The following is a 25,639-nucleotide window of genomic DNA, read 5'->3' on the forward strand; positions in this document are numbered from 1 at the left end:
AATTCGTGTTTAAACTCAATGAAGCACAGCTCCCCAGTGCTTGCAGCACTCATACAACCATGACACTGCAAGACTGTATAGACAAGATGCAATTACTGTATCTTTGCAGTCCCTTGCGTTGCCAGCTATTTAGACAATAAAAGCTGCCTGTCATTTTCAGCGCAGAGTAAAGCTGTACACTGACCACTCAAATATATTAATTTCTATAGTATGGTCCTTCGCTATACTCTAATACAAACGGGGCACTCATTTTTGCGAGATACTCAAACCTACCATCATTGCTAGTGTATTCCTCCTTGAGGAGGAAGGAGATTGTCAGAGCGTGTGCACAGTGTCCTGCGCGCTCACGACACGATGCGCACAGACTGCCGGTGAGAGAGGAGAGAGAGAGCTGGTATTAGTGTTGACAGAGAGCAGCTGAGAGCACATACAGTGTAGACGAGCGGATGCGACAAGGTAGGCATGGATGGAACTATTGAACAACCCACATGGATACATGACGTCGACGTGATGTCTCCGTATTATTATTGAGCGGCGGTTTCTCCTGGATCTACGTGACGGTGTTGTGTTTTCAATGTGTGTGTTCGCAGATGCAGAGCGTCGCCTTGCTGTGCTTGTGCGCGGTTGCTTTCGGACGCGTCTTGGCTCGCTCCGACAGTGGCAATTTTTTGGACGATAAGTGGCTCACCGGCAGATGGGATAAATTCAGAGATGTAAGACTCCCATTTTTCCTTATGAGTGGATTGTGATCATGCTCTGCTCTTTGTGCGTCACGGTCGTGGGTTTGTGTGCGCGTGTGTGTGTGTGTGTGTGTCACAAGCTCTCCGCTGTAGACTGTACATACATTGTGTGTGTGTGTGTGTCCTTGCTTGACAAAAACAGGCCTCTTCAATACACTCACACATACATATAGTCCTTAATTACATGCACGTATGCAGAAGTGTGCATGAATGAGGCCTGTATGATATGTGCTAGGGCATACATTTGCCCTTTACCTCACAAAATGTCTAATATACACACTGCTAAGTCTATATCAGCTGGCTGTGAGTGTGCGTGAGCTGCTCTTTGTCGAAATAACAGCTTTCAGTAAGGTGCTGTCAGCCACCATTACCCCGACATGCCTAAGGCCACTTAGAGCTGCTGCTCATTGTCATGGTATATAGCATTCAGCCTCTCATCATCTCTATCATCATTGAGCTCAGCTGCAAAGTGGACCGCAAGCAAATACTGTTGGATTCACGCTTTTTCTTAGAATCCTGATTACCAAAGGGTTCATTTGAAATGCTGACCAAAAGAGGAACCTGTATACAGTATATATATTTACTGCATGTAAAATAATGCTTGTATCTTTCAGTAAAATACAGTCACTGGCTACATAATTAGGAACACTTGCATAATCTAATGAGATAATGTAAAAAAAAATAAATAAATAAGTGGTTTTGATTGCAGCTGCAGTAAAGGTTCAGTTGAAAGCCAAACACGGCATAAGGAGTAAGAAGAACTTGTGAGCAGCTTGAGAAAAATAAGGAAAAACTTTTTCTTTTTTTAACAAAACTAACTTGAGTTAGAGGCAAAATGATTTTTTTTCATTCCTACAATGAGTGAGTAAACATAGTTTGCGATGTGCCACAAAATGTGCTGCAGAAAATCAGTCAAAAATATTTTTTGGGGGGGGGCCCCCAGCCAGATTATGTTCCTTGAAGGGAGGCTAACTGTGCTACATTAGAAAAGCTTAGTCTTAAAGTTTGTACGTCATCTGTGACGTCAGCATATCACCCAAAGCATCACCCATATCAAAGAATTAACTCTCATGTATGTTTTGCATTTTTATTTGGCTTTATGCAACACTTTTTCTGTAGGAGCCACAGTGGTAAGACACTAACTTGATAAAAGAAGAAAAATGTCCACCGGAAGTTACCATAAAGCAAGAATACTCAAATTCTGGCAGTGTCCAAGTACTTTTGTCCGGTGTCACTGAGTGTTTTAACGTCATGCCAGACTGGGAAGTGTTGCTTCTCTTAAGCGAAGTTTCTACTTCCTGTTTTGTCCCCATTCCTATTTGCTTGACAGGACTCTCAGCCACAGCCGGTATTGAGCAGCCTTTTGTGAACCAAGGACTTTAATTTGGATTTTCTGTGACTGTGCATTTCAGTCTAATCTTTTTGTGCTGTTTGATGAAAAGGAGCGCCGACTGAGTGAACATGTTGACTGCTACATAAGCTCATCACGAGTGTTTCATCCCTGAACATTTGACATTACATTACTAGTTGATTTGGTGTTGTGCGAGAGTTGGAATAATATTAGACTCTGTAACTTCTTTTTACACTTTTATGACAGTTAAAAAAATTAAAGTGTTACTTGAAACATTGCCTGTACGGTTAATGATTCCGGCAGTTTGGAATTTTCCTAAATATAAGTGATTGAAATGGCAAATTTAGTTTTGAACATCCTCTGGTATGGTAGGTAATCTTGTGGCCACTGAGTGCAGTATGCTGTGGATTGTAGGCAGAGTGTGTGCCTCTTGCCTCCGGACAATTAGCAATGACTTGAACTTGCTCCTACTTGCACACCACCGTACTTTGAAAACATTTCCCCACGATAACATACCTTTCACATCCATGAGTTTTAATGAAAACCTTCACCCTTCATGCTGCACACATAAAGTGGGATGGTTCTCCTTCTGTAACATGTATTTCCCGCCTTAAAAACCCAATCGGGCACAAACAAAAAGCTGAGGCCAACATTCCATGTAATTTTTGTGCTTAAAAGCCCACTGCTGCCTTTTTGAAGAGACACTAAGTAGTTTTTTCGTGCAACATGCTGGATCGGCTTTTTGTCTCTCACACATAAAACAGTTGAAAGCCTGGAGCTGTAGAGGAAGTGTGTCGGTAGATACTCGACGACTTCATAACCACAAGAATATTACTTCTGGTTGCATTTCAGTGTTTCTTGACAGCATTCTTAGTTGTCACATGGCAGCTTGTGATGCTACAGGAGCTTCCTGTTTACATGAATCACAGCACAGAACCACAGATGTTTCCTAGCAACTGATTCACACATTCGTGGAGTGCTAACAAGCCAAAACATTACTCATATTTTCTGGACATAACATTGTTTGTTTATTAAGTCATCGACTCGAAAAATCATACACTACAGACCAAACCTCTGAAAATGCAATCTATATCAGCCTTGACTTCAATGTGATTTAAATGTTATATCTCAAGCATATACTGTCTGACTTTCATCTTTCCAGCCGTAAGTGGGCCTCCTGCTAAGTGCACTAGATAGGATCTTGGCCACTGATTTAATGGAAGTCCTGTTAGGAGAGCGCCTGAGGCTCTCTGTGCTGCATCTCAATTTAAAAAAAAAAATTTTTTTAGACATTGCTGCAGTACAGTGATTTTCTGTTGGGGAAGGTTGTACTTGCCATGTGAGCATGTTTTGTGTTTTTAAGACTCATTGGAACACATTAGCTTCCTCTCTGCTCGCCGTTTTAGCGTACTTATTAGATAACAGGCTGCTCATATCTGATCTGAATTTTTTCCACATGACTGTAAATGACATTTATGGCTCCCCATATGAAGTCCTAAAGTTTCATAATCATGAGACAAATGGTCAATGACTTATGGCCAGTTACTTGACATGTCCCGACCGTGCCCTTGCAAACACATTTTGTTTGTGGCGGCCATATTTTATCACCAATCTTGCTCAAATTTTACACACTTGTGCCTGTCAGTCCCCTAAAGGCGTGTAACGAAACACTCTAAATTTACAGTGGGTGTTTTAGAGAGCGCATTGAAGTTAACCTGGCTCACCGTATGGGGGTCACTCTGAGGTTCAATTACAGCACAACCTTTGGGTGACGGTGTCAGAACAATAATAGCACGGCCAACACAGTAGGGGTGCATGTTTTGCCAAATGTTCAGCCTTTCTGTGTGCAATGTTTCGAGAGTAGAAGAGTTATCTTACACAAATACATGAGGATACCCTTTGTATATACAAATATATGATAGAAAATGTGCAACATGAATAAGCATCTGGCTTACAAGGTGGCGTATTGTTCATAAGACATTAGATTGAAATTTGATAAACGTAATAAAAAGAAAATGACAAAAAATAACAATTCAGTGGTTGCTGCAGTTTAATCTGTCCACATTTTTAACAAAGATTTGGTCAGTGAGTGCACAACTAGGGATGTGTCAATACGCAAACCTTCATACTTACACAGCATTTTGAGTGAATAAGTGTGTTCACACTGAGAAGTATGGCAAAAGGCAGCGCGCTGTCAGTATCCGGCTGTTTCGCTCGACTTGGCTCATATTGTGTGTGTGCAGCTTACCTAGGGTTGGATATGGTTTACATATTATTCGGTACCGGTGCCAAATCGGTACTTTTGAAACAATGCTGGTGCTTAAACGGTGCCCAAACCGGTACTTTTGTCAATTTTGTCCAAAAACAATGCCATTTTGTTTTTACAGATTTTTCTGACATGCAAGGTGAACAGAATAATTACTTCAATAATATTAATAAAATCATAACCAAGTAGTAAATTCATCAATATGCATGCAAGTAGCATGCATCAAGTGTAATACCGTAAAACAGTTGGCTTGACAGTAATGAACCTTATTTTTATTTTAATTTAGCACCGAAAATGAGACACTGATATCTACTTAGTTTTTCAATCTGGCTTCTACCATTTACGTCGGCACCAGTGCCATGATGGGACGCATCTCTACCCTCAATACTCGCCATCTTGGCTATATAGCAGAAGGGGAGGGACTAACTCAAGTACCGGTAGTTGCAATTCAAAATTAAAAAGGAGAGAAGAGGAAGGAAGGAAAGCAGACAAATATTGCAATCATAATGTCGGTGGCCGAGTGGTTAGCATGTTGGCCACACAGTCAGGAAATCTGGAAGACCTGGGTTTGAATCTGGAATCTCCGAATCTCCACTTGGGCATCTCTGTGTGGAGTTTGCATGTTCTCCCCGTGCATGTGTGGGTTTTCTCCGGGTACTCCGGTTTCCTCCCACATTCCAAAAACATGCATGTTAGGTTAATTGGGGACTCTAAATTGTCCATAGGTGTGTATGGGAGTGTGAATGGTTGTTTGCGATTGGCTGCCAACCGGTCCAGGGTGTACCCCGCCCAAAGTCAGCTGGGATAGGCTCCAGCATACCCCCGCAACCCGAGTAAGGATAAGCTGCATAGAAAATGGATGGATGGATGTCCGGTATGTGTGCAATGACAGATTTCGGACAGCACTACCCGGTCAAAATCCCCAACCTCTAAAAGTAAGTGCACAGTGTACATATTCTAGTGCCTTGCCTTTGCCTCACTTCCACATTGACCAACCTGAAATACGGTGGCTCAAAGTAGTCAAAACAGTGTAATACTGTACTGGACCATACTTATGGTCTTACTAATTGACCATTTCTACCCTACTGTCTCCTGTCATCCATGCATTTCCTTTCCTCTTCTAAATTATTTGGAATTGATTCATATGTTCATGACAGGCTGACCTGATCATTTGCATGGTAAAGGTCAAAGACCCGCCTCTCCTCCCCTTTTCCCCTTTTCCTATGTGCTGTTTGCCTTTTGGAGGGTGAATGATGCAAAAAAAGGTACAGACCTTGAGGCCTTTTCCACATCAGAGCACCTCATTGTGGATCCGAGCATGTTAGTGGGTGCGTGCTTCAGCCAGACGGGCTGAGTACAGTGCAAACATGCACATGTTTCTTAAACATTACAGTAGATGGAAAAAAGTGAAGGAAGCCATGACAGCACAATTAGCAATAGGGGGAGTCTGAATAAATGAAAGCAAAGGTGCGGTTATTAAAAGCAACATTTTTCTTGAGCACTTACTGTATCACAAATGCAAGATGAATGAGGAGGGGCGCTAATGGGCTTTGAGAGCCACATCATTTTGTATGTGTGCACATGATGAGAGATTGTTGAATGAAGGGAAGGAGAGAGAGCGACAGAGGTGGAACGAGATGGAGAGATAAAGTGAATACATGCTATTTTTAGAGGACACTCGGGAGGCCATTAGACATTCTATTGTAGAATTTGGGTTTTTCTCTGGTTTCACAAAAGCGGGTGGCTGGTTTGCACGTGTGCACTCAGGCGCATTCGTCCACTCAGTTGACGGTTTGTAATGTTGACGCACTGTGGTGCAGTGTGGTGATGATATGTTGTTTGTTGAACTGTGTGTGTGTGTGCGTGCGTGCGTGTATTTGCATGCGTCTGTTGATTCCATTAAGGAATCAGACCGCGAGCACTTTTGTTGTTTTATTGTCTTGACTGGTCTAAGGGCCTGGCCTCTGTAATGTAATGTTCTCAATGTTCTCACGTCTCAAAAGGGAGAAAGCAAACTCACACAGTACAACAAATATGTTGCCAATGCTCATATTTAAATTTCATCTATTGAGTTTTAAATGGAAAAAAACAGACGTCCTTTGTTGAATTTCTTTTCAATGTAAGATAACCTTGTAAAAAGAAAAAAGTGCAGTGAAAATGGATCAGCAATAAAGGACAAAGAGGAGGCAGTAATAAGAGTGCAGAAAACAAAAACGCAAGAGCTGACCCTGTTTGACATAACAGAGGGGGGGAGGCATGAGGGAAAGAGGAGGGGGGTTTGACATTAAAATGTCATCCTTGTGTGGCAAACATATGTATTCATTTATGCACAGACCAGTTGCAGTGATTTAATGCACAACAGGGTGAGATAAATACTTTATGATGTGAGTAACTGCTGCTTAACCTTCTAGGAAATGATGACTGATGGCTAATAGCTTTTAATTAAGTAAACTGAATAAACCAAAAATTGGTCAGAAAACCACAATTTGAAGAAGCAGCGTTAAAACGGGAAAACTAATTAGTACAATACAATAGAATACGCCTTTATTAGGCCGGCAATGGGGAAATGTGGGTTTTACAGAAGCAAAGTCAACAATAGCGGCACGGATAAGTATTAGTATAAAAAAAAAAAAGATCCAAAATCCAGATGATCCATGTTCCTGTACACCAGGCTATGTACACAGGTAAATACTACGTATGCAGCTGAATGGCAACTGTACATGACTAAATGAATACAATTTATGCAGATGTGAATGGGGACTGTGCATAACTAAATAAGTACTGTCTATGCGGCTGTAAGCTAACTAATTTTGTGTTGTGTCATGAGAAAACAGTGTTATTGAATTATATGAACGTAATAACCTAAGATTAAGGTGGCTTCACAGGTCTTCTCTTCACACTGAATTGGACTGAATTGTTTTATTTTTACTTGTGACGTTTTTTAGAAAGCGCCAGGAGATAAATCACATTTGCGCCTCGGTCACACAGTCAGTCACATAACCAAGTGGAACCAAGGTTGTTGTTAGTTGGGGAATAAAGTGGGAATGCTCTCTGGAAAATAAGCACAATTGACTTATGCGTGCTTTAACGTGGCACAAACAAGCCTTTATGCTGCTTGCACAATGCAACACGGTAGCTTAGACTTGTCTGACAAAGATGAAACACAACTACCTTATGTTTTATAGCATGTTTTATATGCTCCTCAAAGCCAATATTTGCCTTTTGAAGCTGCTCAGTTTAATGAGATTCTCTGTGACTCTCCTCAAACCGCCATTATCTTGACTTAGCATGTGGATGCCCTGAGCAGTTGTGATTGATGCTCACCGAGACTTTCATCCACTTTTGTTGATAAAGCAGCGCGTTGAAAAAGAAAAACCTGCTTAAAATGATTTCCCATTTTCTCTTTCTGTAATGCCTTCCCTAAAGGAAGTGGAGGTTTGTATGGAACCCTATCATCTATTTATAAATATGCTCATATAGGATTATATTATGTTTTTTTTTTCTTTCAACTGTATTCTTATTGTTATTATGGTTGAACTTGTTTCAGGAGCCTGGAGCCTGGAATCCATCCAAGCCGTTCGATCAAGGTATGTGTCAACAATTTACAAGTTGATGGGATTTCACCCATTTCCATGTCCTTGACTGCATATACACTCAACACACATAAAATGACACTTGTTTTCTGCTCACATGAACTGAACTCAAAAGATGTCGAACTTTTGCTGTGTACGGTACACAAAAAGGCCTAATTCTCTCAAATATTGTTCACAAATCTGTGTTAGTGAGCAACCGTAATTCATAATTAATCCGCCTCACATCATCAGACAGCATGATTATTGCTCAGGTGTGTCTTAGGTTGGCCACAATAAAAGCCCACTCCAAAATGTGCGGTTTAACTGTATTGTATCTTTGAGTTCTAGTCATAGAGGAAAAAAATGCCAGCAGAAGAGATAAAGACCTACACAATGCAATCATGCAAAAAAAGGATGCTTGCTCATTAAAATGTAGCAGATATTTAGCAGCCTAAAACATAATGAACATCACATTGCCTTGTTGATTATTTTGTGTCCGCTGGCAATAAGTAGAGAGCGTAGCAAAGGGCTGCAGGCATCTAATTTCTTATCCTTGGTTGCGCTGCTGTGCTTATCTCATGGAGCGAGCCAACATGCCTGAATAGAAAGACTTAATGGGAATCAAGAGGACGTGCTGCTCAGTCACATGCACTTCATTTGCTCCCAAATTGAAATCTCCCGTTCACCAGTGGTGGCCGTTTTTCATCCGATAGACTTTACAAGCCATAGACGACCGATTCTCTAATAATAAGCATGGATAACAACAGAAGCATCATTTTTATTTCTCCAGTCACCTTCATTTGCCCCTGTTCAAGAGGAGGTGATGAATGCTGACTTGCATCCCATCCAAGAGGGACATGAGCACATAAAATTGGAACCTCAAACCTGGGAGCATCCACGCCGGACATGTCAGGGAAACAATAGCATTAGAGAGTGCATTGGAGGATGGAGGCTGTGTAATCTAGCAAAGCTGCTCAGGGATTACCCTAAGGTTCTTTAGCGGAGAGGTCGTTGACAAACTGTTCTCAGATCAGTCGAAGACCTTGGCGCCTATGTTCTGCTGCATGCGCCAAAGACAGACCTGCGGTCAGATGCAACTGGCTTGCGTTTGCCAATAAAGATCACACCCCTCAGACTTGCGTTATCTGAAATCAGCTCCCTAACAAGCCGCACATGGTACACAGCTGCCACCAGATCAGTTTAAAGGATCTTTGCACAGGGAACGCAGAAGCCCTGCAAACAGCTCAGGCTGATGTGAGGTCAGACATAGCGTTTATAACTAGTTCCATCTGTTTTTAGCAGTAAGGATGCTTAACCGGCTTTGAGTTCAGCGTGAGAGAGACATTAGTGGCTAGAATTAACGTACGCAAGCAGATGTCTCACACGTATCCATGTAGCTTGGAAGGATGAAAATGAAAGTACATGCTTTGACTACAGAATTGCTGATGGGCTTTGGAAAGAACAAAACGAACATTTAATCTGTGGAGATTATTCTCTTTGCTCTGGTGTTTATTGTTTCTATGAATCCCTTTGGAGAAACAGGAAACTATTAATATACACACTTAAAAGGAGGTCGTTTGTGTGCATGCAGGCCTTGATCCCGCCAAAGACCCCTGTTTGAAGATCAAATGTGGCCGCCACAAGGTGTGTGTGGCTGAGGACTACAAAACAGCCACTTGTGTCAGCCAAAGGAGGGTTAGGTAAGCAACACACACACACACGGAAACTACTAGATTACAGTCACATGTTTGCATATAATAAAGCTGCAAATGAAAGATGATTCTCTTCATTACGACCTTGCTGTGTTGTTTCTTCGCACTTATTTAAGATGCATGGAAGCACTAAACACCAGCGGGTTTTTCCAATGTTTGCAACTGCTGCACTGGTTGCTTCGCTCCCTCATGGTTGTGACTGTTGAGTCCAATTACCATTGTACTGGTACTGCTTTGCAACCAAGACAAAGCCCTGCCAAGTGATGTGAATGGGCCTTGAATATGAGTTTGTTGTGTGTGGGAGTGGGGGGAACTGCAGACTGGACAGAGGACAGTAACGCCACTCTGACCTCATTTCTCATTCTTAGCCACCGCACAATTACTGCCACATAGAGATATCGAATGAGAAAATAATCACACAGAAATCCTAAATCCCTGACGGGTGTCTAAAATTGCTGTAAGAACATGTCAGTGCATCATCACCATCATCATCATCATCCTATTCTGTTCTCTAGCTTTAAAGATGCCAGTCTGTACCAGAGTCCGGGGTCAAAGTGCAAATCCTGCCCTGTGGTCCACCCTTCCCCTGTTTGTGGAACTGATGGACACACATACTCTACCAAGGTACCCTCAAGCACATGAAGGCCATGTCTGTGCAAATTGTATGTGTTTTGGCCTCTCGTCCACACGCAAACGTAGGTTGTTGTCTTTAAGAAGCTTCTGGGAACACTCCTCACGTTTTGAACCCTGCGACTTGGACAGTGATGCAGCTAATTTATGGCTAAAAACTACATTCCACATCATGCTTAGAGTGCAGCTTCAGGAAGCACTGATGTGGGCGAGTGAAGTGGACGCTAATATCACGTTTTGAAGTCTTATGCAGCGATCGTGTTTTGATCACACATATCTTAAAGTAAGTTTGATCAAGGGTAGAATTACTTCAGCTTCTGTTTGGACTGCTGGGGCTGCCAACTGTCCACTATCACCAACGAAAGGCTGGACTACTATGTGATGAGAGGATAGCTCAAGCTAAATTTGACTTGAGATAAAAGTGACACACAGAGCGACAACGAAAGATAGAAAGAGAGAGACTGACAAAGTGTGTGACGAAGGAATTATGAGGCTGTTCAATTATGATGCTGAAGAAGATGACTTTTGTGTGTTTAATTCCCAGGATGAATGGCTTTTCTGGTAGACTACTGTTTAACTAGCCGTGTTACGCACTGTTCGGCACTGTTTGGAAAAAAGCATTCATTTAATCAAAAGTTTAAAAAATCTTTCTGTGTAACATCTTTCTGTGTACGAAATATCCCATGTTACGATGTGGACAGGTGCGGCTTATATATGTGCAAACCTTTTTTTTCTCTTTAATTTTAGTGGATGAGCTCCATAGTCCTGAAATTACGGTACACTCGTGTGGATGTACATTATTTTAACACCGGAGTGGAAGAAATGTACGTTTTTGAAAATATCAGTGTTCATATGGACATAGCCTAAAATAGTAGGGGTGAGACAACATTTCTATAACGCAATTACATTTCCTTGATCGATGATAGAGAACATTCTTATTATTAAATATTGTTTTTAATGGGATGGGAGAGTATCTCATTTTGCCAGGACAATCCTAACATAGAGGACCACAGAGGTCTTTTCCTCTTTGGAGCAGCAGACGATTTCAAACAGAATCAACAGCTCCTCTGCTGGTTGCAGCAAAGTAGTGCAGTCCGTTCTGACTTGTTTCAAGACACAATTAATCAACAATGCATTCCTCAGTTAATTAATGAATCAGTTATTAAGTCCATGCCGAATGAAGTTCCAGTGCATCACCTCTCACAGGAGTCTTTAATGAGTTATACTCCTCCATATAATATCAACACTGCAGCATCACGACTAATAAAAATGTTGTACTATGACATGATTTAACAAATGGCTGCTCCACTAATTGCCTCTCCATTTATTTGATTATATTTTATTTTATTTTTGACAAAGGGTGGTTAATTCCCAACATGATCTTTTATAATTGTTTTAATATACAGTACAGTGCAAACTCGGACAATAAATGGACTGTTTCAGCACATGATTGACAATAGGCAAAGGACTTTTTAAAATTGTATTTATTATATATTATTTTGCTTTATTATATATGTTATATATTATTTATTTATTTTTTTAATTATTTATTAGGGTTTTTATTTGTGACCTAGTTTGGGAAGCACTCGGATGTGCTCTGTAAAAAAAAAGTTGATTGAATTTTTGTCATGCAGGTGAAAAAGGAGCGTTTAATCTAAAAATAACAATGTGATCTGTATGTAAACATACGTTACTTCACTAAAGCATGAAACGGACTTGTACAACCGTGATGGCTGCGACGTGATACTTTTCTAATCCTGTTGTTTGTGTTGGGCTTTACAGTTGCATTATTAGGAAATATTATGGGAGTCAAGTGTATTTATGGATTAAATTCCTTCAATTATTTAGTGTGCAAGGAGAGACTGTCTGCTGGTTTTCCTTATATAACCTCAAATAGAAACACGGAGGTCACATCAGTTCGCTTACATTTTTCTCTTTCCCCTGTCTCGTTGGCTCAGTGCAAGTTAGAATACCAGGCATGCATCAGTGGGAAGAAGATTGCTGTCAAGTGTGCAAGCGTGTGTCCTTGCCCCTCTCATGCTAAAGAGAGCTCCACAGAGAGGAAAGGTAGGCCACACACACACACACACACACACACACACAAAGATGAATACTCTGGCGCGTGAACAGGATGATATCCTGGCCCATTTTCAAGCTCATTGATCAGCTGCAGCGATTCCATCGACTTTGAGCCACCCAAAGGCAAGGAGGGAGGCACAATAAAGCATCGTTAATCATTAGTGTTGTTCTTTCTCAGTGTGCAGCGAGCCAGAACTCAAGGAGGTAGTGGGTCGTCTGAGAGACTGGTTCCGAGTGCTACATGACAATGGCAACCACAAAAGAGACAAGATCCAGAAGAACAGTGAGTGGGTGCCATTGAGTACATACAGATGTCTGTTGTACAATACATGATATATCCACGCCCTTTCTAATCAGAGTTTGAGGTCGGGGCATCGATTGTATGCAAAGACCCTCTGGGATGGATGTTTTCCCGCCTGGACACAAACTTTGACCTCCAGCTGGACAAGTCAGAGATCAAGAGCCTCTACTTGGACAGGAACGAGCCTTGCTCCGACGCATTCTTCAAGTCGTGTGATACGCACAAAGACAAAGTGATCAGCAGCTCGGAATGGTGCAGCTGTTTCCAGAGGTACACAGGTAATGCGTAACTCATATTAATAACATTTTATTGTTGTTGCTCTTGCATGCACCTTTCCTCTTCCCCAACATTCTTACATAATGTCTGTGGAGACTCACGGTCATCCATGTCATGGTACAGGTGGTCTTCGGGTTACGAATGACTTCCATTCCTAATATGAACTACTGTCGCTCCTATTATGGTGTAAGTCAGAACTTATACCTAAATGAACATCTAAGTCACTCACGCTGTGCACAGAACGCAGGACGGACATAAAATAAAATAATTACATGAAACAGTAATTAAAAAAAAAAAAGAGAACAATTCCTTAGCATTATCTTACGCATAGTGGGAGGACGAAGAAGAAGAGGCATACTTTTTTATTGACAGTAATCCTTCATTTGTTGCAGTTAACCTGCTCCAGACCTGACCGTGATGACTCAAATTCTGCCAAGTAGGCTTCCTTCTTTATCAATGAAATATTTTCATAGTTATGGCAAAGAAAACCAGTTTACTATCTTCTAAATACGTTGTTTCAAATTATTAGAGCCCTCTAGACATGAAATAATATATTAGTCACCTATAGTCACCTTTACATTTGTATTACCCAATAAGGTAGATAGAATCAGAGAAAATAACCCATTTAAGACATGAATAAGACTCGTGCTCCTGTGTGTTGCAATAAATGTCTTCCGGACGCGTGGATAGGAAGTGACGTTGGACGATTCCCAACATGATCTTTTATAATTCTTTTAATAAACAGTGCTGACAACTTCAGACAATAAATGGACTGTTTCAGCACATGATTGACAATGGGCAAAGGACTGTTACTTATATATTATTTTGATTTATTATTTAATCTATTATTTATAATTTTTTATTCATTTATTAGTTTTACTTGGTTTGGGAACTGTTGCGGCGATGGGAACTGGCGCCGGGCCTTTCTTTGCGGCTGGCGTTAGGGCAGCTTCTTTGGCGGCGCGTGCGTCTTCATGGGCTTTCAAGGTGCTTTCGTGGCGATGCTGGTGGGGTTTGGTCTGTTGAGGGTCAATGTTTTTTCTCTCGTCACAAAGTGTTTGTGGAACGCTTGGTGTGACCTTCGCTTGAGGTGTTTGAGGCCATGTTCCGGGGCGCTGTCAGGAACGCTGGGCCCCATGGGAGGAAAAAATTACCTTAGTGAGACGTAGGTTAACGCAACATGCTAGCAAGCACGATGAAGGCAGTAGTGGACCAAACCATTTCATGTAGCTATAGAGGGGTGCTCAGTCAATATGGAAGTTTACTTTTGATCATTGTGGATATTTAACGGTTACTACCAAATACAAGAGATTGTTTTAATCTTTGTTTGACTATTATTAAAAAAAATCCCAACCAGATACCAAAATTATTTACCTATTTACTGGGGCCCCTGTCAGTCATGGGCCCCTGGAAATGTCGTAACCTTTCTCCCCTTTCCGGCGCCCGTGGCTTTGTTTATTTACAACACGTGTTTCCAGCATGTCACACGGAGCAAAGTCCTCCGCCACGCGTGCTGTAACTAGCTTAGTCTCATGTTTACGGACTTCAATTACGTTTTTACTTAATTTATGGGAGAGCGCTTTTAACCAAGAAATCCTATATTTTAAAGCACATGTGTCAAACTCAGGCCCGGGGGCCCAATCCGGCCTGCGCTGCAATTTCATCCGGCCCGCCGAACTGTTTGGAAAATAGCATCGCGTTGGCCTGCCTCACAGACTCCAGATTCTGACCAAAAGTCTAAATAATTTAACTGTACACGACTAAAAACGGCAGCACGTGAACTGTTACACCGTGTCTGTACAAAATAACACATAAAAGGTGTGTAGGCTGCTTACTTATCTATTCGTCATGGCTAATGAGACATTTTCTCAAAATCTGACCATATTATCTACAATTTTTTTAGCCTGGATTATTGGGCATGTCCTGTCATGTTAGCAACTTCAAACGAGCATCTGTGTGTGTGCACTGAAGATGCATGTGAGTGTGCTTCATTCACCAGAAACATACCAGTGTTGAAAATAATCAGGATATATAATAAGAAAGATGCAAAGTGGAGGGGTGCGGTGGGGGGTAATGTCCAGTTCGGCCCACAACCTGAAGTAGGCTTTGAGTTTTGGCCCCCTGTTTTAAAGCATCGCACAAGCAAGCCAGACTTAGAGAGTGAACAACAACAGCAACAATTGTGTGACTTCTGAGTCCAAAAATTGTTCTCATGGTTCCTCTGCTAGCTTTAAACATCTCTATTTTTGAGGGACAGGTTCAACAGGCTGATTGAAAAGAAACCCTACAGGCGTACCTCGTTACATCGCGGTTCGAACATCTTGCCCTCATCTCGGCTGCGTTTTTTTCAAAAATGTATGAATAAATGATCACTTTTACGTGGTTGAATACGGCCTATTATTCCATCCATCCATCCATTTTATATGCCGCTTGTCCTCATTAGCATCGCCTGGGTATGTTGGAGCCTACAGCCAATTCAAAAAAGCATATTTAAGCCTAAATTAAGCATTACAAGCATAACAAATTGGTAAATGAGCTAAAATACAAACACAAGGCAGAAGAAGCATTTTAATTGTGAATGTAGTATTCTACATTGGCCACTAGGTGTCATTAATGGTTTAGTGAGACAGTCACCGGCGACAATAGCTGGAGAAGTACGCTGTTCAGAAAAAAACGAGGAACTGCTAACGTGTTATTATTTCTGTCTAATATATTATTGATTATTGTTGATTATTACTGATTATCTACTATATTGGGTAATACACATGTAAAGGTGACTGTATGGCTGTAATCATGTTAAAAGCGATATTTAGAAGACTGTAGAATGGATATGAAAGGAAAGTGTTTAACATGGGGTTTTATCAAAAACTCAATACGTTGCAGTCTAACTAGTCCAATGTAACCGTAGTCGTATCCATAGTCCAAGTTTGAACTATTCAGTACTCTATAGTTCAAAACTCAAACAGTGATAAAAAATGGTACTCAGAAACAATAGAAAAAAACAACAACAAAAACAGTATTCATCAATCATATTTGGAACTGGTAAGGGTTTTGTTCATTTTGAAGACGCAAAAAAAATGGAACAGGGCCTTGCTGTTTTTACTCCACATATTGGTATGTTAAAGTTGTTAGTGTTTTCCTAAGCAGCACTCTCCTAAAAAAGAAGCAGAAATACAAAAGGGGCCACAAAAGCCCACAGAGAGGCAAAGTTCACATCAAATGAAACATTGTCATTGCCAGGCAAACATTGCAGTTTGTCACCCTCCTCTCCCTTCCAGACTCCCCTTGTAAAGCTGAGCTGTCCTCCATCAATAAGAAGCAAGTGGGAAAGAAGCTGCTTGGTAAGCACGCACACACACACACACACACACACACACACACAAACTAATGTTAACGTTGCCACCTCCACTAATTTGTTTGCCTGTCTGTGTGCTTTGGCTCCCAGGCCAGTATCTGCCGTCCTGCGATGAGGACGGCTACTATCGCTCGCACCAGTGCCACAGCAGCAGCGGCCAATGCTGGTGTGTGGATCGCTATGGCAACGAGCTGGCTGGCTCACGCACCCATGGCCCTGCGGACTGCGGTAGGTAAAGTCAGCTGAGGGAACTGAGAACAATACAGTGGAAACCTCCAAATTCAAAGGCCGTGCACATCGGAAAGGAAAAAAGGGCCGTGCACAAAAAGCTGAAGGTTGAACTATTGTTGTGTGTGTTTTGCTATGTCTTGGGCTTTTTATGCAACACTTATTCCAAAAGGAGGACTAACATAAACAGGGTGTGTTAAGAGAAGAAGTTAGCAGGCTTGCATTCAAAGCAGTCCAGCGTGTCCCAATTGAATGTCTCGTGTTAGCCAAAGTGCAAAGTCAGTGGGAGTCGATGCAACTTTGCAAAGTTGACCAACGATCGCCACGAGCATGACGAGCAGCTTTAACCTTTTACATTCCTTTAGTGGTTAAATTCATGTTTGATCTATCAGCTACAGTGCTAACGTATGACATTTTAACATAAACATCATGCTAGGTTAGCCTATTCACTGAAGAAAAACTTACAGCTGCCCCGTCTGTAGCTGACGGACAGATAGTTGGCAGAGATTCAAGCTTTATTTTAAGATGTGTAGCAAAGCCTATTTAAAAAAATATATATATACAGCTGTCCTCAATGAAGTGGTGGACGTATACACATCTAGTTAGAGGTGTTGGTATCATGTCCATGAAGGACAGTTTTCGTTTGACGTCATAAAAACCCGGAAAGCACCTCCTCTTTCCAAGAAGAGCAAACAAGTGATTTTTTTCATGTTTGGTGCTTAAACAGGTTCAGGGAGACACATTACTACTGTGAGAACAGCATTAATTTTGCATAATGGGGGACCTTTCAAATATGTATCATTTTAATTAGGAATTCTCCGATCAGGGTTTTATGCTGCCGATTCCGATACCGATTGTCTTCATGCTATTTTGTGGTCATTTTGTCATTATAAAAAGGGATAAAGTCTGAATTCAACACTTCTAATAAAAAACTACTAAGATTTGAAGCAAAAATTGTTTGACCCTTTGTGTGCTATTCAAAATCATGTGACGAGCTAGCAGACCCCTGTGATAGAATTGCCATCATAAGGCTGGACACACGACATGTTTATGTTCATTAAACAATCACACACAAATAGCGTTTTGAGGACAAGACGCAATTAGTATATTGACAACAAGAGAGCAAAATTGTTCAGTGACACTTAAAAAAAGTTAGTACGTACCCCGTGAACGTGATGTCCACTTCCCCGTGGGACAAAAACGAGCTCCAAACTAACAGCATTGATTGTTTTGAAAAGAAAATGTCACTGTGGGTAAAAAGTCACATTTGGAGTCCGGAGACGAATAGCTAGGCGGTTAGCTAGCTGCCACCAGTGACAGCTAGGCAAAGCATGCAAACAAAGAGCAAGAAAAGTTGAACACCCAGTAGGTTTGACAAGGGAGTGATCAAACACGCTGGCATCGATTAGCGTAGCCTGCGTCAAGCTGTCAAACCGACGCTACTGAGGTTTTACAGCGAGTGTTGATTCTCGTGGCAATACGAGACAAAGTGCGTCCGTTGTCTGGCAACCTTATGCGACAAAGCACACTTGTAGTGTTTGCCGCAGCACGCCGATCAGTTTTTGTGATCGGCTTTGAAAGGCGTTTATTGGCATGTGCTGATCACGTGTTTTTTACGGATATCGGCCGATACTAATTGGTGGCCGATCGATCGAGCATCCCTGGTTTTAACATTCTAATATTACTGTGATTAACTTCTTTTTACACTTGTATGACTGGAAGAATGTTCAATTGTTCAATTTTTTGCAGCCAGCCTAAATTTTTAAAAGAAGCAGAAATACGCAGTGCGCTTGAACACCTCATGAGCACACAGCTCAGTGTCTGAAAACAGTAAGGAAGGAGACGGATACAGAGTTGTTCATCGTTCTGTGTGCGTTCAATGAACACATGAAGCACCACACACACGTAAAAAAGATGGTAAAATTATTCCTTGGCCAGAATCTATCTATAGTGCCCCAACTCTAAAAGAACCACTATCCAGTCTTCACAAAGGCCGAGTCAGCAACATGTGGATGCTTTGTTTGGCCGTACGAAAACCAAGGTCCCACTGTATTTTGTCAACTGAATCATCCGTTTACCACATATCATTAGAAACTTTTGAAGGAATCGTTTGACATTTCGGCAAACGATGATGTCACTCCGCATCAGATCTGTCCTCCAGCAGCTGGTCGGCTTTGCTACCTCGAAAAACAAAGCCTAAATAAATGATGGAGCCAGTTATGTGCCAGCTAATTTCTTGGTTGGGCCGCTGGGCTTCAGGGAGTCACGCTCGCTGCAAACATTGTTTTCTCATTCAAACGAAACGCTTGCACAGAAGCACGCTTGGAAAATCCCGAATCTTCCCCCTTTGTGACTTGTTGGCTTGATGGTCGTGTCTGCAGGCGTGGTTCTCGAGTCTTCAGGAGATCTCGGCAGCGGGGACTCAATGATCGCAGAGGACGATGAAGATTCGTTCGTCCTCAGTGACCAGGCTGGAATGGATGATGAGGATGACGAGGATGACGACGACGACGAATATCTGTCGTAATTTGTTTTGGATTTGTGTTGTTTTTTTTTAAAAGAAACTGTTTGTTTGGTCAAACTGCACCTTTGTAGGTGACTCCCCAGGCAGATACTTGATACTAACAGCCTACGGACTAATCCCTGTGTATTCTTACAAAAATATCCATATGTTACAAGCAAATTATTTTTCTTTCATTCTCTCCTCCTGACTATAAAGTAATGACATTTGCTCCCTTGGCCAAACAATGCCAACCAATGCAGTGCTTCGGATGTGGTCACATGTGCAAAGACCTTCCCCTGTTTTGGACACTCATGTCCTCCAGTGTGTCCTGTCTTTGTGCACCACTCGGTGTGTCGATGCCTGAGGCGTGCTATTTAAGAGTACCCCCCCTCCGCCACCTCCCCCTTTCTTTACCCTCATCTAATGTTCCAGTGAATAGGTGGGATGTCCATGATGTAGATAAGATAATATTGCACTCTTTAGGGTTTCTTTTCATCTCCATTTGGAACCGAAAAACAAGATAAGGGTCGGACATGCTTTGTTTGGAGATGAAACACACACACAAAAAAAAAAAAAAAATTCTGAAAAGGCTCCGCTACGAGGAAAGGCCGATTTAGTGCTTTGGAGGGAGTGAAAATTCTCTAGTGTATTTTTCTAATCCATTGTTGGATGATTACAAAGGATTTGTTGTTGTAGCATGTCAAAATGCTGCGTGACGTATATAAAACTGTGTACAGATGAAACGCAGCTAGCAACACATCAAAAATATCACAAAAAAAAAAAAGAAGAAGAAACGAACATGCTGTACAGTAGATGTTAGGCATTTTATGGTTTTGTTCGGAGTCTTGTGAGGGTGGAGTGCAAAGAGATGAGGTGTTGCACAGAGCCATGCAGGCTCATCAGGAAGATGAAGGTGTGCCTTTTTCTAGTGAGGACGCATGATGATGATGATGATGATGACGCTTACTGGAGTGAAACCGACTAGAGGCCGTTTTAAATGTTATTGAAATTTGGCCGCTCCTTTACACAATGGTGTTTTTATGAGTAAAATGATTATTATATATTATTATTAGAGGTGCATCTTCATAAATATGAATATCCTGCAAAAGTACATTTATTTTGGGAGTTCAATCAGAGTAAGACCAGTGAAAAGCTCAGGAAGCTTTTACAGGTCATGTGCTGATTATGGATATATTATATTATGGAACGTTTCGCAATAGAGTCAAACCTCGGGTTTTGTGTGTTTCATCAAAAATGTTCGTTTTCGGAGAAATTGCATGTTGCAAATGAATCCGCCTGCCCTGTACTGCATCATTCAGTGAAATCGAGCGGCCAAAAAAAGCACCCTACGTATTTCTGACTCACTGCCTGTGCATTTTTTTTATTGAGTGCAACTGCTAAATAACTCACCATGGGGCCAAAAAAAAACAGTTGTGAGTTCCAGCAATTTGATACAGATGGTGAGAAACATTGACTTTGATCTCGCCAGGATGTACGAGAAGTCCGCATCAACGATAAATCATCCATTCGTCATTTACTTATTTTATAGTTGTAGTTTTCTGTATGTAAAACTAATTATTCCATATAATTTTTTTGGTTTTTGTTCTTCATGGTTTCTGGAATGGGTATGTTTCAGTTTTCGTGAACCTTTTGGAACAAATTTAATGAAACCCGAGGTATCATTGTAGAACTATTTTATGAAATGATCCATTTGGGTTTTACATTTGTAAGATATAGTCGTTAAAAAATATTAAGAAATAAACACATGACTTATATTAAAATGGAATCATACGTTTCACTTTCTGAATGGGCCTTTTACATGGTAGTCTCATTTATGGAGATGCACCTTTATGATTTACTGTAACCAGCTGAGACACATTTCTCCCACAACACCGATACGCAATAGAATATTCAAAATGGCAAAAAAAAAATCCCAAAAACAACCCTCGCTTACTTGCTATTGTCGCATAAACGAGCTCTTAGGCAGATTTGATCTCAAGAATGACTGTTGAGCTTTTTTGTCCTACAGCAGAGGTTTTCTTGTAGGATGACATCTTAAGGCACACAAGCTATTTAGCGGCTTAGATTGAACATGTTTTTTACTACAGTAGTAGCCAACACCGAGTAAGAGGAAATGACAAAAAAAAAAAAACAAGCGTTTGTTAAGATAGCTTTATATGGAAACAAGACAAACGACTTTTTAGTGTTACTTAAGAGTTTAATTCCCATGCCTGATTTGCATATGTGCTAATCAGCTGAAGCAGCCAAGCTGGTCACTCACTCACTCACTCCAGAAACAAAAAAAAAAACGATTTTGCTTTTTCACATAACTGAAGTTAGCAGATTTGGAAGAAAAAAATGTTTTCTTTATTTTGCTCAAGGTGCTGCGTCTGCCTCAAGTTTTCTGGGCTCACACACTTTTAGAAACCCCTGAGCTAATATAGTGCGTAAACCATTCCGAGATTTGTGTGTTGATGGTATTATTCAGATCTGGGGTCAGTTCAGTACTCGGATGTTCATTTTCAAAGTTGTAGCGTGGGGGAAGGGAAAGGCAGTGGTCACTCCGGGGTGCAAAATATCAAAAGTAGTCATAATTGTACTTGTTTTCCTTCTCTTCCGCACTACTGAACTACAGTGGCCCAAAAGGGTAAAAAAAAAAAAAAGACTCAATCCTGGACTGGGGTTGTGCAAATACAGTAATCCCTCCTTTATTGCGGTTATTCGGTTCCGGTTCCAGTTCCAACTGTGACAAGTGAATTTCCGTGCAACTAACAATTATTTGCCTAATCAATTAATGTGAAATTAGTTTTGATGAATCAAATAATCGGTTAGGCCCTCGATAGACCCAAATCAATTTGAACCAAACACAAACAGTGGTTTGGTCCGCAACATGTCAGAAAAGTGGCAAAAATGTTGATTATCTTGTTTCGCCTAGATAACAGGTCTGCTTTCATGGATGAAAATATTCACATTTCAGAGGCTGAAATCAGGATATTTACATTTGTAAATCAAAAAATGATCAATCAGATACCAAAATAGTTGTCAATAAATTGGACAATCGATGAATCATTGATTCATTGGTTAATTGTTGCAGCTCTACCACGAAGTAGGATTCCTTATTTCTTACAACCTTCTAAATACAGTTTGTAGCCTTATTAGAGCCCTCTGGACATAAAGTAACACCCCTATAGTCAACTTTACACTCATATTACCCAATATAGTAGATATAATCAGAGAAAATGAGATCACAAGTTAATGTTGGGAGACTTCCTTGTCCTGGGTTGGAAAAAAACATGATAGAGTGAAGCCACGAAATTTGAAGTGGCAAGGGATTACTGTATTTGACTGACACGTGCACTGCCGACCCACACTACGCCACTGTTCCCCATTAATATTATTGTATTCCAACAAGGAATACTTTGCATTCATAGCCGCAAAGAGATTTGTTGTATGTGAGTAATTTGGATCACATTCAAATTGTGCGTGTGTGTGTGTGTGTGTGTGTGTGTAAGATTTCAACATGAGTCAAAAGTGGTATCTCCTTCAATTTACATGAATTTCGTGCCATGTAGCCTAAAGCCGTGATCTCAACTGGTTGGTCACAACGCATTCATTTTCAGTGGGTGGCCGGGCCTTGCCCGGGCAAAAATAATAGTGTAATGACCCGATGCTCGTGAATGCACCTCGCTTTCTTGTCTGTGCTATTAGCTTGCTGTGCCGCCACGAGGCGTGTGCCTCGGCAGCCGTAGCTAACCGTATTTGATAAGTTCCAGTAGAACATTTTCCCCAATTTGTCATTGAAGGGTGATGGTGGGGTTCCGGAGCCAAACCAGTTGAGAACCACTCGACTAAAGCATGGCTCTAATACTTACTGATTTTGCTTTCTCATCAATCCTTTCTTTGTCAATACTTCCAATAAAGAATAAACGATCAATTGAAAAGCGGTGACATGCAAACTGAGACACTGTAGCCATTCTCGACATTTTCTTTTTCTTTTTTTTTTTTACAGCGCATAAGAGTTGCTGAAATAAAAGCTATATTGACCACTGCTCTACTGTGTGTTCACTAATGTCGCTTCACTGACATGACTCCAGGCTCCTCACTGTTTCACTTCCCGATTGGGGGGTCCGGGGGAATTTACACAAAGAGGGCAAGTGAGAAATGCTTTGTTATCATTGAGAAGTGAAAAAACACAAGTAGCACAATTTATGAAATATACAGACGGTGTTGTCCTGGGAACGAAATGACCGCAATAAGTGGGGAAATGAGAGCACTTATATGCATGACTTCAAATCGAGGTGGGGGGTGGGGATGATAAAGCGTTTATTTGTGTGTGTGTGTGTGTAGCGGTGTCACTGCATTATGTAGGAGGAGTACAAGTAAATTTTTCATGACTTATGGCCTATCAGGCAATGTATTTCTAAATAGGCTGCAGCTACCGCCACAAAGAAAATAATGAACACTGCCATTAAGTTTTGGCATTGACAATAAACGACATTGAAATGTATTTTATATTACAGTAATCCCTCATTTATCGCGGTTAATTGGTTCCAGACCCAACCGTGATTGGTGAATTTCCACAAAGAAGGATTCCTTCTTTATAAATGGAATATTTTCGTACTTACGGCATAGAAAACCTGTTTACGATCTTCGAAATAAGTTTAAAACAATAATAGAGCAATCTATAGTCACCTTTGCATTTGTATTTCCCAATATTGCGGATATAATCAGAGAAAATAAGCCATTTAAGGCAGTTTACCTTGTAGGGGAGCAGAATTGATGGCGGACAGGAAGTGACGTCGGGGGTTCAGAGATGAGTTTTAGCTTGTGGGCTATGGCATCAGCAGCAACCCGTGTTGTTATGATTATGATGTTATTGTTGTGGCTGTTGTGAAGCCGGTTGTTCAAGTCTGGCGCTTCGGTGCTCGTGTCACCTAGAGTCCCTGACTCTAGTGTCACCCAACAACTGATGACACCTAGTGACCAATGTAGAATACTACAGTCACAAATTGTGGTCTTATGGCTTGTACTGTATTTGGTGTTTTAGTGCAGTTACCCGTTTTCACTCTTGAAAATTTGGGCAAAACATATGTACAATTTGCTTAAATATGCATTTTTTTCTTACTAATAAGAGGCCGCAGTCAACCACAAAACAGTCATCATTTATTCATTCATGTTTGAAAAACTACAATGTAGCGAGAGACGACTATACTGTTTTTCAATGTCAGTCTTCAGATATCTCCTTCATGTCCATCTTTTTTCATTGCGTCTACACTGTATATAGCAGGGGTCACCAACGTGGTGCCCGCGGGCACCAGGTAGCCCCCCACGACCACATGAGGTGCCCGCAAGCCTGCTTTTCATTCAGGTTTTCAGTTAATAATGAAAGAACAGTAGAAAGAAATGCATTCTGAAATACAAAATGTGAGTTGTGGACACCAGCATTTTGTTAATGTTCTGGTAAAACAAGCATAGTCGCTTTGTTTGGGTTTAAAATAAGCTCTGAAAATAAATGTTACAAAAATGAGTAGCTCTTGGACATTTTCATTTTGTAAAAGTAGCTCTCACAAGGAAGAACGTTGGTGACCCCTGGTATATATGTAGTATATACGGTAGTTGGATCCAGACAGGAACGAGTCACTGAGTGAAAACCATGTAATACACAAGGCTCACCTACGTGTGGCGCTGTGAACACGCACACAGATGTAACCATAGAAGAAGAAAGTTACTTACGAGAAACTTGAAGTGGAATTACTCCTGCGAGTGATTGTGGAGTATAAAACAAAATATCAGAAGAATGTCGACTGAGGTGAGTCGTGTCCGTCGAAAATTCAGATATGTTGGCTTGTCGTCAAAGCTCGCTTCTGGTCACGTGACGGCAACGAGCCGGTGGTGTGCTCGTGACGTTATAGATTCGGCGCGTGGAAGGCGAGGGGCTTTAGTGCGTGATTGTGCTTTGAGAAGGGAGTAGAACGGCCTCTGCTGTCCGTCACCATTATTCCATCTCAGATGTTAATTTCAGGATATTGGCAAGGTTTAATGGAAGTTGTGATCGTTCGGCGTGAGAACCATACTATTAGCTATTTTTCTGACACTACACCACATGGTGGCGCTGTTATTAAACGCCATAAATCGGGACTGACTTGAAATATCCCATACAGCTAAATGCGCTCTAGAAAACACCCTCTTAACTTTAGGGCATTTAGTGGAATCACTATGAAATTTGGTATATAAATATGGGGGATTGCCAAGCGTGCAAAATTTCAGCGAGATTAAAACATGGCTGCCATCAAGCAAGACTTGGCAACTCTGCCCCTAAGTCACTGACCATTTGTCTAATGGTGTGTAATATCAGTGTGTGTGTTTGTTGGCAAGCACCACCGAGTCAATATGAAATGCTCATGTTCACACACTTGCCCTCTTCCTGTATGTAGAAATATGCATAGATGCTATCTCACAGGTTCATTTCCACCCTGTTGTTGGACAGGGGCCAACGATAGAAAAATCGGTGGAGACGGAATGCCGCAACACTGATGGGAAGTGCCTCAATTTGCAGGAAGCACTTTTGATGTTGGGAAATAGGGTTTTTCGGATAAGCCCGTGGCAGTGACGCAAGTTGTCTTTTT

General features: G+C 41.2%; 1 protein-coding gene across 1 annotated transcript; it reads left to right on the top strand.

The window, feature by feature from the left end:
- The first annotated feature begins 306 nt into the window (after positions 1-306).
- spock3 (SPARC (osteonectin), cwcv and kazal like domains proteoglycan 3) lies at positions 307-23,062 on the top strand. The gene is made up of 11 exons (XM_054778579.1): positions 307-456; positions 591-713; positions 7,905-7,944; positions 9,521-9,629; positions 10,157-10,265; positions 12,230-12,338; positions 12,529-12,633; positions 12,708-12,929; positions 16,206-16,268; positions 16,373-16,510; positions 18,892-23,062. The coding sequence occupies exons 2-11, from the start codon at positions 591-593 to the stop codon at positions 19,035-19,037; spliced, it is 1,164 nt and encodes a 387-aa protein (XP_054634554.1). The 5' UTR covers positions 307-456; the 3' UTR covers positions 19,038-23,062.
- The last annotated feature ends 2,577 nt before the right edge of the window (positions 23,063-25,639 follow it).

The sequence above is a fragment of the Dunckerocampus dactyliophorus genome, chromosome 6 (assembly GCF_027744805.1).
Source record: "Dunckerocampus dactyliophorus isolate RoL2022-P2 chromosome 6, RoL_Ddac_1.1, whole genome shotgun sequence".
Taxonomy (NCBI): Eukaryota; Metazoa; Chordata; class Actinopteri; order Syngnathiformes; family Syngnathidae; genus Dunckerocampus; species Dunckerocampus dactyliophorus.

Coding starts and splice junctions, on each gene's coding strand:
- spock3 (XM_054778579.1), top strand. CDS start 591: ATGCAGAGCGTCGCCTTGCTGTGCTTGTGCGCGGTTGCTTTCGGACGC. Junction 12,930..16,205: donor CTGTTTCCAGAGGTACACAG/GTAATGCGTAAC, acceptor TCTCCCTTCCAG/ACTCCCCTTGTAAAGCTGAG. Junction 16,511..18,891: donor CCATGGCCCTGCGGACTGCG/GTAGGTAAAGTC, acceptor TCGTGTCTGCAG/GCGTGGTTCTCGAGTCTTCA.